Below are 13,176 nucleotides of genomic sequence, written 5' to 3'. Positions count from 1 at the left end.
AAGAAGCATGAACATACCTTGCTTCCTAGAATCCCCCATTCTTGCAAATCACATTTCTTAGGAGATACCTCACGAGCTATGGTTATCATCAGCCAGCTTCAGTTACCTTTTGATCCCCCGTTCCTACCTTGATCTATGAATTTCTACATTACCTTACTATTATTAGCCCACGTTATAAGACCCATACAACAGCTAACACCCATCTATCGTGATCAAGTAAGTTTTACTGATAGAAGTAAAACCAAAGTAAAAAACAAAAACAAGGATAAAATAATTACAAACCCATCTATCCAACAACTTGAAATGTACAGGTCACTAAAAAACCAAATTCATTAGCTATAATGTGCATTTCAGAATATACATTGGCCTGCCTCTGTTGAAATTCCTTCAGATCTGCCTCTCTGTCCAGTTAGGTGGCTTACTTCTTGGGCCACCCAATGGAGACAGAGCTGTCAAATTCTCAGAGGCAGATAATATATTTGACTATAAGAAATCTAATCAAATTGTCAAAAACACAGAAAATCAGCTAACGAAATTGCAAAACATAGTTCATGGTTCTGGTGCAGTGTATGCAAAGGTTTCATCAAGGCAAAAACCAAAATTTATCATTATTATCTTCAAATAATCTGTGGTTTCCTTTCCCCCCAACCAGAACATTTTAGTCATAGCTAATCAGTGGATACTATTAGGCCCAGCTTCAAGAAACCATCTTTTCTTTATTTTTGATGGTAACGTCAGGCATTTCTAGAAAGCTCTAAATCCCTCCCCACCCAGCATCAGGTGCAGGCCTGGTGCCCCAGTTTCTAGCCTTCTCAACTTACTCTGAGATGACTTACTAAGAATAAGAAAGAGAATATATAAATCTTTCCAGAGTGATTCCAACCCCACCCCCAACCCTGGGGCCACAACTGCAACATCGCATTAGAATTCACCAAGTATGTCCAGCAGCACTGCAAGAAATACATGTATACCTCTTGGAATAAGACAGAGAACATTTGACAAAAATTCAGATCAGACATGAGACTTTGACCTAGGGCTTTAACAAAAGATGCGGAGGGGAGGACTCCGACTGTGTGGTATGACGGACTTGATAATCAATTAGACAAGGGGGATGAGTAGGAAAGGATCCCAAGAGCTCCAGCTGGCATGCCTAAGTGAAAGGCGACACTAAACAAGCAGAGAATAAGTTCTACTGGATTTAAGGGACTATGAAATATGCAGGTAAAGATTTCCAAAGGACTGTCAAAAACTGGGGATGAAGCTTAGGTGAGAGGTGTAAGGTGTATGTGCATTACTCTAGACCATCATCTTATAAGCATAAAACATAAGTTATGAGTAGATAAGACTATCTAGGAAGTATGGAGAAAGAGAGAATTCAAATATACCATGGGAAAAAATGTCAAGCAACAAAAACTTTAGAGAAGGCATACACAAAAGAGCTATTAAAAAATTCTGAGAGTGAAAAATCAAATAGGTGAGAGTTCCTACATTGCATTTACATTGAAAAGATTAAAAAGTATAATTCTTGCTAAGAATTCAATAATGTATATACCAAAGACCCATAATGTTTCTATCTACGAATATCATAGTGAGTCACATGCCTTATAATGTAAAATTTAGATATTGGATTATTTTAAAAGAAGGATAGAATATCATTTAAGTCACATTCTTTTGAGAAGGGAGCATAGTGTTTATTGTTTATTGTTGTGTTTACTTGAATTCCTTCTTTCTTTTTCAATGAAACTTTAAACTGTTAACTTTCCCAAACTTTAGTTGATGTTTCTTCTTGTTATTCTTATGCATTTGTACTCCCATACTACATGGCATAAAACAAGACATAGAAACAAATAAGATTTCAATCTTTGGTATTTTAATTACAGTGTGCATGCTGGAAAACAAGGTACAGTTCTACAACTTTGAGCACAGACCTTAAAATGGATAGTTCATCTCACAAAATCTCAGAAATTAAGACAGAGAAGACAAAAAAATTACACTCAGCATATTTGCAGTTAATTTTAACAGTTATGCTAATCTATGAAATCAAGTTAAAGTATAGCATTAACCATTTAATCATTTGAGAGAGCATGATATCACATATAACATTAAATTTTTAGTATGCTTGAATCTTATCTTTCTAAAAGTTTCTGAAATCCACTTCAGGTATGTAAATATGAAACATACCAAAAGAAATAAACAAAAACATTACTAACTGCGAACGTTAAGCACTTTAAATTCAGTTGTATTTTTATTTACTATTAACAGCTATTCATGATTTAGAAAATAAGTAAAATAAATATAGATGTAAAAACATACACATATTTACAAAATGAAAGAAGGTTTGTAGAGTAATTGGCCTCACAAGCAAATGAAAGATCCTCAGTCACACTTGCCACATGCCAAAAATATGTTTAACCTAATCTGGCTATATATTTCACATAATTATTAAATACTTATAATTTCTCCCAAGAATGCTTAATAACAAGGGCCTTTATTATTAAGACACAACACCATCATAGAACTGCGTACTCTTTGGAATATGACTCAAGCATGACCTTTAAGAAACTTGATGAGATGAGATAAAATATCCAAAAGTCTAAACTGCCTTGGCTGCCTAGAGCAATCAACTATCACAACATCAATTTTAAAAAGTGAATCTGAAAAAAATTAAACAAAATGCTGTTAAGATGAGCTCATTTATTTTAACATTTCTTAAATAATGTCTCCACACCAGGTAAAGGTAATAGGCATTAGAAATGCAGATTTAGAAATGTAAATGTGCATTCTGGACAAATGCCAAATTTGAAAACAATAAAAAAATAATAACAATAATTTAACACAGGTTGTCTTAGCACATGTATAGGTTCTGGTAACCTACGTGCTAAATCACAGTCTCTCATTCCAGGCGCTGGTGAGTTTCATTTTGCAGCAAGCAAGCTCCTAAATTGTGCAGCTATCACATGCAATGGAAGTCATGCACACAGCCTAACTGGACAGACAGCGTAATTCACACTTTCTAAACTTCATATCTGTTGACAAATTGAAGTAAATACATCCAGAGGTATGAGCTGTTCAGAAGAGATGCCAAATATAGCGGCATGACTACTGAAACATTATGAAAATAACCAAGTGTCTGAAAAAGGTCTTAATAACCTTTAAGTATATATGTATTTATAACCACTAATTCCTTACGAAAGTATCTAAGAAGAGTAAAGAAAGAAAAAGTATTATGAGGCCAGGAATTAGCTTAAGACACAAGTATACTTGTTAGAGATAGGCCACAAATCTGCCTCTAAGCTTTTTAGCAACTAAAGCAAAATGGGAAATACAATCAGTTTTATCATGGAAAGGATTCCTAAAATTAAATACCAAGCAGGTGCTTAGTTGTAGAACTAAGTCTGGTACTCAGACTAGATAGAATTTCTCTCTCATGAGCCTCATGTTGAGAGGAAGCTGGAAACCTAGGATATAATTCACTAAGACTTTAGGTAAGCAATTTCTCTCCTTGAGTTGGTTAGCTTCTCCTTCTTATTTGGATTTCAAAATCCCTCAAATACTCTGAGTAGATACAGACTTGAGGAATTGCAATGATAACACTATTTTCCCATTCATGACATTGATTTATTATATCATGTTTCACAAAAATGCTCTTGCTCATGGCAGCTGAATTGGTTATTTCTACCCAAGAAAGAATCAAAGGCTCTTTTATCTCAGGTAGATAATATTTATTATTCCAGCCATTCTAAAGAAAGATGGAAGTTCAAAAACCAATATGAAAAGAAGTCAGATAGTGATACTGTGTGGGTTAGTAACTGAAGCATTACATGCCTCCAGCAAAGAGGAAAATAGTAAGCTCTTGGCTCTCATAGATTTAAGGCTTGCATTTTTTTTAACTCTTTAGGAGTAACCCAGAATGTTTGTGGCTGACAGCCATTAATAATTCAGCAGGGACACTGACAAAGCCGGTGTGACTGTGCAAGGCACTAGGCCCCATAAGTCAGTCGGATCCACCATGCTGAAGACAAAGCTCAAATCGCTTGGCTGTGTCCTGTTCTCCATGTCACTTAAACAGTCATTCTGGTGAAGAGACGAGACAATGTTTCTTTGAAGAAAATGGTCTCCAGAAGAATGAAAAACTCTACTTTTGATAGTGAGAGAGAAGAGATCTAAGAAAATGATGGCTCTTAGGCAGGAAATATGTTATCAGATGCATCATCCCCCTGAATGTTGACTTGCAAAGGTTTTGTAAAGCTTTCCTCAAAAAAGTTATTATTCCATATTGACCCTCCTATGAATATAAAAGAAATGTCTTTCCAAAATAATATTGAGCTATCTATATATCTTCATTTGTGATTCCTGGCATAAACATGATTTGGAAAAAAATGACATGAAAAAAAAGCATATCAAGGTGCAAAGCCCCATTTTACATGGCAGTTAACATTTAATTCTGTTAAATCACAAAGATTACCATTAAAAACTTAGGTTTATCATGGATTAAATCATCTGGTATTTATTTCCAGATTTCTGGGATATCATAAAATCTAAGGACTTAATAATTTTAGTGTCAGTATAATCACTCAGATTGATTTTTTAAATTTCATGATTAATACTAGATGTACATCAAGCTGCAATGGCAAAGGAACACTAGAGGTTAAATCCAATTTACAGTCCTAAAAAAATAAACATTATCTGCAGTGACCTGAGAGGCAGAATAATGAAGGAGATGAGTGGACTTGGACAAAATATATAGAGTTTATTTCAAAAGATTGGTATAAAGTCATGGAACTCTTATCTAGTGGTCTCAACCTGTGATTTATCTATCATTTTCTTAGAGGTTTTATTTGCAAATATCAACCATCGGCAATTTGGCCCAAAGTAAAACATTAGGAATAAGCATATTCACAAAAATAAAAATGGATTGCAAATAATTATTCTGTAACAGGCATAAATATATTATGACTATAGGTAAAATACTATCACTTTTATTTGAAACAAGATTAAAGAAATCCAGTGAGAAGTTCCTACTATCAGAAATTCTATGAACTTTCTGAAAATTTGGCCTATATAGACGAGCACAGGATTTAGAAATGGAGGGCACAGATTTAAGTTCTTATTCCATTATTTCTTAATCTTGTGATCCCAGGCATTTCCTTTGATTTTTCTGTCTCCATTTTGGCATCTCTAAAATAAGACTAATATTCAGCAGACAAACTTATAATGACATTCAAACAAGAACATATTTGGGGAATAAAAAGAGCTATATTAACTTTATCAATTTGAAAATAATTTTCTTCTAGGGAGGCACAAAAGTACTTGGAGTATGCAGAGCCCTAGACTCAAACCAGCAGGTTCTTAACCTGTGTTCTTCAGTCTTATAGTTCCAGGCAGGATTCCAGGGTCAACTGCAGGGGCCAAGGAGAAGTAGACTCCATAAAGCCCCCAACCTGTCCTGAACTAGGGCTGTTCTCCTTTTATTGGTATCAGATACTACAAAGATGTTGTTTGAACAAATCCTTCAGCTGTGGCTAAAAATGATTACAGCGAAAACTACTAATGAGATCCAGTTCCCACCCTCCAACACTACTGTCACCTGAGAAGCCTGAGGGGAAGAAGGACAGGGACGCACACCCAAGTTGCCCCCTCTGGTTGACAGCCATCCCAGGGTCTGAACCAGGACTTCTAAGTATTTCTTCACCAAGATGAGAGCCCTTTCCACCACACAAATCAATGACTTTAAAGGCTCCAAGCTGGTAGATGGGGAGTGAGGGTTTTAAGTATTTGGGGGTGCCTCTGACTTCTAACTGCTGGCAAACTCCATTTTGGTGTGGGGTGATTGGTTTGATTAATATCTAAGGCTGAATCTTGGGGTCTTGTTTCACAGATGAACCCTGCCATGGCAATTAAAGCCTCTCCGCCTGGAAAATAAAATCCTTTATTTTTAAAGGTCTCTGATGAGTTGATGTAGAACAGTCTAGAAAACCTATTTCATACCAACAAAGCACTATAAATGTTCTAAAACCTGATCAGGGCTTACAATATTTTTCAGAGTGAATCTATAAAAATATTGTTTAGGAGTGTCAAGAAAACTCTCAAGGTATTTGGCACCATTTTTAATTGTTAGGATGTCAGCCTGTGATTCTCTTGGAGAGATGGTAATCCTTTAATTTTCTCATTCTGGAGTTGACCTAGAAGCCTCTAGTAAGTTTCATTAAGGATATGAGAGCACCACACATTTCTATACTCGCAAAGAAAAAAAAAAGAGACTTCGAGTAAAATAAAAAGTTAGATGGTAGCATATTAAAATCTACATTAATATGAAACGAGATAGCTTACTTTCAGTCATACAGAGATTCAGAAGCTAAGAATTTTATCACAAATTCCCAATAAATCAAGCAAAATTCTCAACTAAACTTATAAACTTTTATTGTGATACATTAACAACTACTCATTTACCTATTAAAATGCATATCCCCAAACATTTCACAGACATTTGAACAAAAATACAAAAATACGTGGTCATTTCCCTTACTAACTTAAAGTTGTAATCTCTGCCAAATTGCATTTTAGCTGAGATTCCAATACAGGATGAGAAACACCTCACTAAATATTATATAAAGGGAATGCCCCAAAAGACACATGCTGATTTATTGCTTTACAGCATTAAGCCATCTTGTGTAGCTGTGATTTTGAGTCCATAAATCCTAAAATATTCTTTTTCACCGGACCTTCAAAATTTGATGTATTCTCAATTGGTAAAGTCTGAAGATCAGCAAAGCTGTAATAGCCAGGACGAAGATTTGGAATGTCTGCTGAGTGATGACAGCAGGTCCCTGAAGATTTTTGAAATAGTCATTTACACAACTCCCCTCAAATTTTAAACAAAACTGTTTACTTTTCTTAATTCTCTTTCCACGCACATTAAAAATGCCCCCTCATCCCTCCTAACTATATAAAAACGAGAAACTTTCACAATTATTACCTGAAGTTCATTTCAACTTCAATGAAACAGGTCCATATTCTGAATGTAAGGAAATCAAGATTAACTGTTTCTAAGTCTTCATGACTGGTTTCTGTTAACAAAAGAGAAATGGAACTAGCCCTGGAGGGAGAAAACTGTAATTTCTTTGGATGCGAAAGAGGTCAAATAATTCAGTATTCACAAACGTTTCCTAATTCTAAGCCAAGAAGTGAATATATAAAGCAGGTTGCTAAAAATATGACATTTGTTAGAGACTACTATTTTTCACTATGGAATGACTAATAAAAACCAAAAAACAAAAACAAAACAAACAAAAAAAACACACCTACTTATACTCATCACAAAGCCTCCTACACTGCAGCAACCCTAACTTTCCTGAGCTGAGTGTCTTATTGACGAAACAACAACAACAACAACAAATTTTTTTTTAGAATTCTTCTAAGTGCCAACTCTATTTGATTGAAATTGTAGACTAATGTACTATGAGACTTGGTTTAAAACCTCAGCATTTTAAAATCAACCACTTGTTTAAACACCTCTGCATTTTTCTTTTTTGCTAGATTATCATTTCTCACCCATGCAATACTTTCTTAATGACCTAATTGTATTATTCAGGGAAGCTTTTTCCTGGCCTATCTAGGGCAAGTTTCAAGTTCTTGGTAAATGAAATTTTATTTAAATTAAAGAGATAAAATTAAGTAGCAGTGACTGGACCACATTTAATTAATTCAAACAAGTATAATTATATTTATTGAAGAGCTGTTTTATGCATCTCAGGATTAACTATGCAGTTTATAATTTTTGCACCTTATAAAATGATAATTAAGAAAATATTCCAGAAGCATATTGTTTATGTTCTGCAAGCAATGGAAAAATTTCATTTTAATGTCTAGCCAGTCATCCCATTAAAGGAACAGTCCTGATAAATAAATTACAGCTGGGATCAAATAAGACTGCAAAAATTATACTGTACTCTTGATGTGTTTTATGGTTTTGATCTCAAAGCAAATTACAATTATTCACAAATAAATGCTTAGCATCTGAAAACATAAGTTCTTGAAACTTGTATTTCAAAAGCTGAGTAAAATAGTCACCAAAGTTTTATGTACTACTTAAACATAGCCATTTATTCAGCCTAATATTTCTTACAGATAAACATTACAAACAGCAAATTTATAAGTGCCAGCTCCGAAAATTACTAATGCATAAGATATCCCGTTTAAAAGAGGGAAACTACAGACCTAAAATAAAAGCTAAAGTTATTATCTTGAATATAAATTACAAAAAGTCCTAAGTCAGAGATATTCCAGGATAGAGGGTGATTTCTCTAATATCAATATTCATTAACACGCACATTTCCAAAGCAGTAACCCATAGTTGGGGTTGTTTGATGTTGTTTCTTCTTTAAAACAAACACCACGGCAAAATCCAGAGTAAAGTTTATACATTTATTGGAGAAACAGATAGAGATCAAAGGGAAAAGAACAGACCAAAAGTCTTTGGATGAGAACTTGCTCCCTTTTCAACACTGATCTGTTTCATCAGGAGCTTGTGCGCAGAATAGATGATGAAACATGGTCACCTTCATTAGCAGGTTTTATACATACGACTGCATTGTAGTTTTGCACCAGTAAATCTTTTAATGTGCATATTATGTTTAGTTTTATGATAATGACAGCAATGGCTGTTAACACCTAATTACTGGAGTTTATCTTTAGTTGAAAAACTTGCAAAAGACAGCATATAAAAAATCAATGTCCACACATCCAGCGTAGCAAAAAATAGATTCCTCGCTAAAATCTCATAAAGAGAAAATTGTTTACCACAAAAAAGATTTTAAAAATTGGTAAAATCTGCCTTTCCTAAAACTTGAGGGAAGCAGTTTCACCTAATAATGGCACTAATGATCTAAAACTAAGCTAAATGGTATCCCTGTAATATTATGCACATTATTTATTTATCAAATCCTAGTGAACATTGTTTTTATTTTCATGTATTTAAAACATCACTGAAAGTAGTTTTTATATGAATGTGACTTAATGTAAGCATCCTTGGACCACAGGAAGAAAAGTCAACATGCAAATAATGTGAAAAAATTAGTATCCTCAGCTTCTATCTCCCCTCTCTCCACTGACCACCATGGGGGTCTCCTTCAGTAAGAAGCCACCAGAAAATAACTTCAGCTGGAATTGTCTAGAAAACCCAAGCCAATGGATTCTGATAATATGAGGAAATCCAGACAAGTTATTCCACATATAGTAAGTACATCCAGCTCTAGAAAGTGTCATATTCCAGAATGTGTTTTAAAGCTTCCAGGTTTTAGAAGCACAGTCAAATCTGACTACACAAATGTACTCCCAAACTAGAGGATCTCGAACATTTTGAATAAGGCTTGACTACATTTCCTCTTTTACCTATTCTAGACTCCCAACAGTGGCTTGTCCCTGACATAACTGTTCAGCAACCTCAACAGATCTGTGCCTTGAACATTCCTTCTTCCCAGTCATTGCCAATCCACTCCCTCCCACCCAAGCTCTTCCATTTTCTACCCTTTGCTGCTTGTCTGCAAAGTGCAACACACTCTGGCTGCAAGAATCTCTGAGTTCGTGTGTAATAGTTTTGCCCTTAACTGGGATCCTCTACTCAACTAGACGCAAGCTTCCAGAGTGGGTTTGCTCTTTTGCAGATTTAAACAATTTAGTGGTGCCAAGATTTGGGGGGCAGGGGGTCTAAGCTAGCAAAACACTAATGGGATATCAGGAGAAATGACCACCCAAACCATTTTCCTTTTCATTTCTCCTAAGAGATGTTCCACACCTAATATTTAACCAAAAAATCAATGTGGATACTCTGTCTCTGCATGAGACACACAGTACAAACATTCATGTACTTTCTTTTGCATCTCAAATAAAACCTCCCCCTCTCTCAAGAGATTGGGATGCTTGGGAAAAGCTGCAAGGGATCTTTTCAAACACAAAGACAATATATTCAGTCTTGGTATTGTGCAGAAATAATAGCAGGGCTTTTTTCTAGGCCAGGGTCTACTGATTGTGATCTTGGCCCTAACCCAGAAACTTGTTGTTCCCCAACTTTAAGTGGAGCAGCAGTATGCCTCCTTACTACTTCTTTTTTTTTTTCTTTTTCTTTTTTTCTTTTTTTTTTTTTTCCTAACAAAACCAGTCTTAAATGAAGTGGTGTCTAAGTTCTGACCATCCCGCCCCACTCCGTCTTCATGGACAGTCTGTGGCAGGGGCAGATTCCACAAAGCGCCCCTACAGGGAGGTCCCTCCTTGCCTTCTCCTCCTATGCAATTTGGAGCACTAGGAGATCTGGGGTCCACACTCCAGGAGAACCGGGCTCCCGGGCGGGGCGCCGTGGCCAGGGCAGAGAGCCGGCTGCTAACAGCCTTTTGCCCTCTACAGGGGATTTCTCCACCCCTCTCTCTATACAGGGCAAATCCATTTTCCGTGACATTTCCAAGCAAACGTCTACTAGTCAAGTTCCCCCAGTGGGTAGGAGTGTCTAAAAGTCCTCATCTGAACAGTCCATCTGAAATGAATCTCTAGTAAAAATAAATAAATAAGAACCCTCTGAAGCAATCAATACAGTCGAGTGCAGAAAATGCCTAGGGGTAAGGAAAAAAAAAAAAAAAACGTGGATAATAAAAGATGCTCCCAGCTTCCAGCTCCCCCCCACCCTTTCCCGCTTTTTCATTTACAGTGAGCGGGACATTTAAATTATTGTGTGGTTTGTTGATTTTTTTTTTTAAGTTTTGTAGGGGTTTTTTGGTCTGTTTTTACACGGCACTGCAGGCAGCCTGTGCCCACAGGCAGAGGGGCAACGTGTCAGCCTGGATGCCCCTGCCAGCCATCCCCCTCGCGGCCGAGCCGGGGATCCGGGAGGGAGAAGGTGCGGAGAGGGTCCTCGGCGGAGCGGCGGGTCCGGCGGGAGTGGGGGACCGCGGGGGGCGCGGCTCGGGTCCCAGACGGAGCTCTGCTCCTCGGAGGGAGAAGGAGCCTCGGCGGGTGCCACCCCCTCGTCTCCACTCCCCAGAGCTGGGTGCCTGGAGCAGGCACGGTCGCGGCGGGGCCCGGCGGGGGCAGCCGGGGAACCTCTCCGGTCCCCCCACGCCCCCCCCACCCACCCCACAACACGAGTTCGCGCCCCGGGCAGTGCAACTGTGGGGGAGACCGCGTCAGCGGTTGTGGGGAGAATAAGGTCTGCACGAGTGTGGGAACGAACACAAGCCCTGGCCACCGACGCCTCGGTGCCCGGAATCTCCGAGCGGAAACAAGGCTGCCCCCGGGCGGGCGGGGGGAGCCGAGGCAAAGTGGCGGCGCAGCTCGGGCAACTTTGCGGAGCAGCCGGGCGACAGCAGCGGGCAGAGACTGCTGCCTCCGCTTCCCCGGCGAGGCTAACGGGCACCCAGAACGCTGCTGCCTCCGACCAGGAGGCGGAGGACTGAGTGGCTGTGGTCGCGAGCGGGAGGCAGGCAGGGAGCCCAGCCCGGGAGTGCCAGCCGCCCTCCGCGTCCTCGGCCCGCCGAGGGGCGCCTGCGCCCGGGTACGCTGCACCCCAAATGCCCACTCGCCGTCCCACGGGGCCACCAACTATTCGAGCGGTGCAAGGAAGAGGCAGCGGAAAAAAAGGGAGCAGAGCGAGAGAGCAGACGAGCGCGAGAAATCAGGACCGACGCCCGCCCGGAGGATCACGTACCTTTAGCTCCTCAATATCCAGGTTTGTTGATCTGTCCATGGAGCGAAACTAAAGGAAGTGCAGAAAAACCGGGCAAGTTGAACCAAAAAACAATCTAGTCTTTTAGTTTCCAGCCTAAACTCAGCTTTATCCTCCTCCAAGCCCTGGCAGCTTCTCTCAGTCTCATTCTCCGTGATCACGCCGCCTCCACCGGTTAAAAATAATAAAAATAAATAAATAATAATTACAATTCAGTTTGTTTTACTTCCTGGAAGATTTAGTGACAGGTGATCTTTACCTCGGTGCCACACAGCTCAGCGGAATCAAGCACGGGGGTGGGGAGGGGGGGGGAGATCCACTCTATTTAAGATTATTTCTTCTTCTGCAATAAGCTTAGAAACCAGCGAATTGCTGCATCCCAAGAAAAAAAGCTGCTTCCCTGGACAGCATCATGCGGCAAATTTCAAGCAAATGTGTTCAAACTGAAGAGAAGAGTATACGATAAAAGCCTTCCTCCGTCAGGCTTACTCTGGGAGCTAATTTAGCACACTGAGTCCCAAGCATTAGCAATGATCAATTTCCCTGGCACGATAACCAAATCCCCGAAGTCCTGCATAGACTTAAAAATGTCTTGCAGCTAAGAGGTATTCTCTCAATGGGGAAAAGAAGATAATAAAGTCTGAAGGGAAGGACCTCCTTTGAAGGTTATGCTAAAAAGAGTTGAGAGAATAGGAGGTGGATCCTACAGAGGAGAGGAAAGAGGGAGAGAGAGAAAGCCAGAGAGGGAGAGAAAAATTTTCCTCCTGCTTTGCTGTTTTACTGGCCTTCACCACCAGGTGACTGACTTCACTTCTCTCTTCCCACAGCCGGCGCTAAGGGGATTTCTCTCATCTGTCAAAAAGCAACATTTCCTCTCCAGACAAATACTGTGCTGCTGGGTCTTAAAGACTGCCCTCTGCCCGGAATCCAGTAGGTGACAAGCATTTTAATTCATTTCACATGTTGCCTCATCTCGTTCGGTAGAGCTGGGAAGAACAACGCATGTGTGTGTCATACCCGCGTATTCACATGTATTCACTTTCCATCTGCTTTCAGTGTCGGGGAGCTTAAGAAAGACTCTTAAACAAAGTGACAAATAGAAATAAAGAAAATTTCTCCTCCTGATGCCGCTTAAGATAAGCAATCCTTTCCCGGAAAATTATTCTTTAAATACACGCTGAGAGGTCCGAACACTTAACTTGTAGGGTGTAGATTTGGGGTAAAGGCTCATTTTTTTTTTTTTTCCATTTAAATGCCCTTTAATGTAAAAGCCTGACTTTTTGGAGGGATTTAAACATTCTCCTCTTGTTTCATTACTGCATATGAAGTAGTGAGACCTAAAAATGTTTTCGGATTCAGAAAAAGTGCTGAATAAATCATTACCTTTGTTTCTAAAAAATATCTTTTTTTTTTTTTTTCCTGGATTTAAGTGTGCACCATCTAGTAGTCGCCTGGCCTCTAACGTA

At 38.9% G+C, this 13,176-nt stretch overlaps 1 protein-coding gene across 3 annotated transcripts in view; it reads right to left on the bottom strand.

Moving 5' to 3' along the window:
* SGCZ (sarcoglycan zeta) overlaps nucleotides 1-12,562 on the bottom strand; it is a 1,128,389-nt gene extending 1,115,827 nt beyond the window's left edge. The window contains exon 1 of one of the 3 annotated variants that reach the window (XM_086703312.1): nucleotides 11,693-12,562. In XM_086703312.1, coding sequence (XP_086559438.1) covers nucleotides 11,693-11,731 — 39 coding nt within the window. In that variant the 5' untranslated portion in view covers nucleotides 11,732-12,562. The remainder of the gene's footprint in view (nucleotides 1-11,692) is intronic. The other 2 variants (XM_086703313.1, XM_086703307.1) reach the window with 2 other exon arrangements.
* Nucleotides 12,563-13,176: the final 614 nt, after the last annotated feature.

The sequence above is a fragment of the Puma concolor genome, chromosome B1 (genome assembly GCF_028749965.1).
Source record: "Puma concolor isolate L17-30 chromosome B1, mPumCon1.1.hap2, whole genome shotgun sequence".
Taxonomy (NCBI): domain Eukaryota; kingdom Metazoa; phylum Chordata; class Mammalia; order Carnivora; family Felidae; genus Puma; species Puma concolor.
This window is presented reverse-complemented; position numbering and strand designations above follow the sequence as displayed.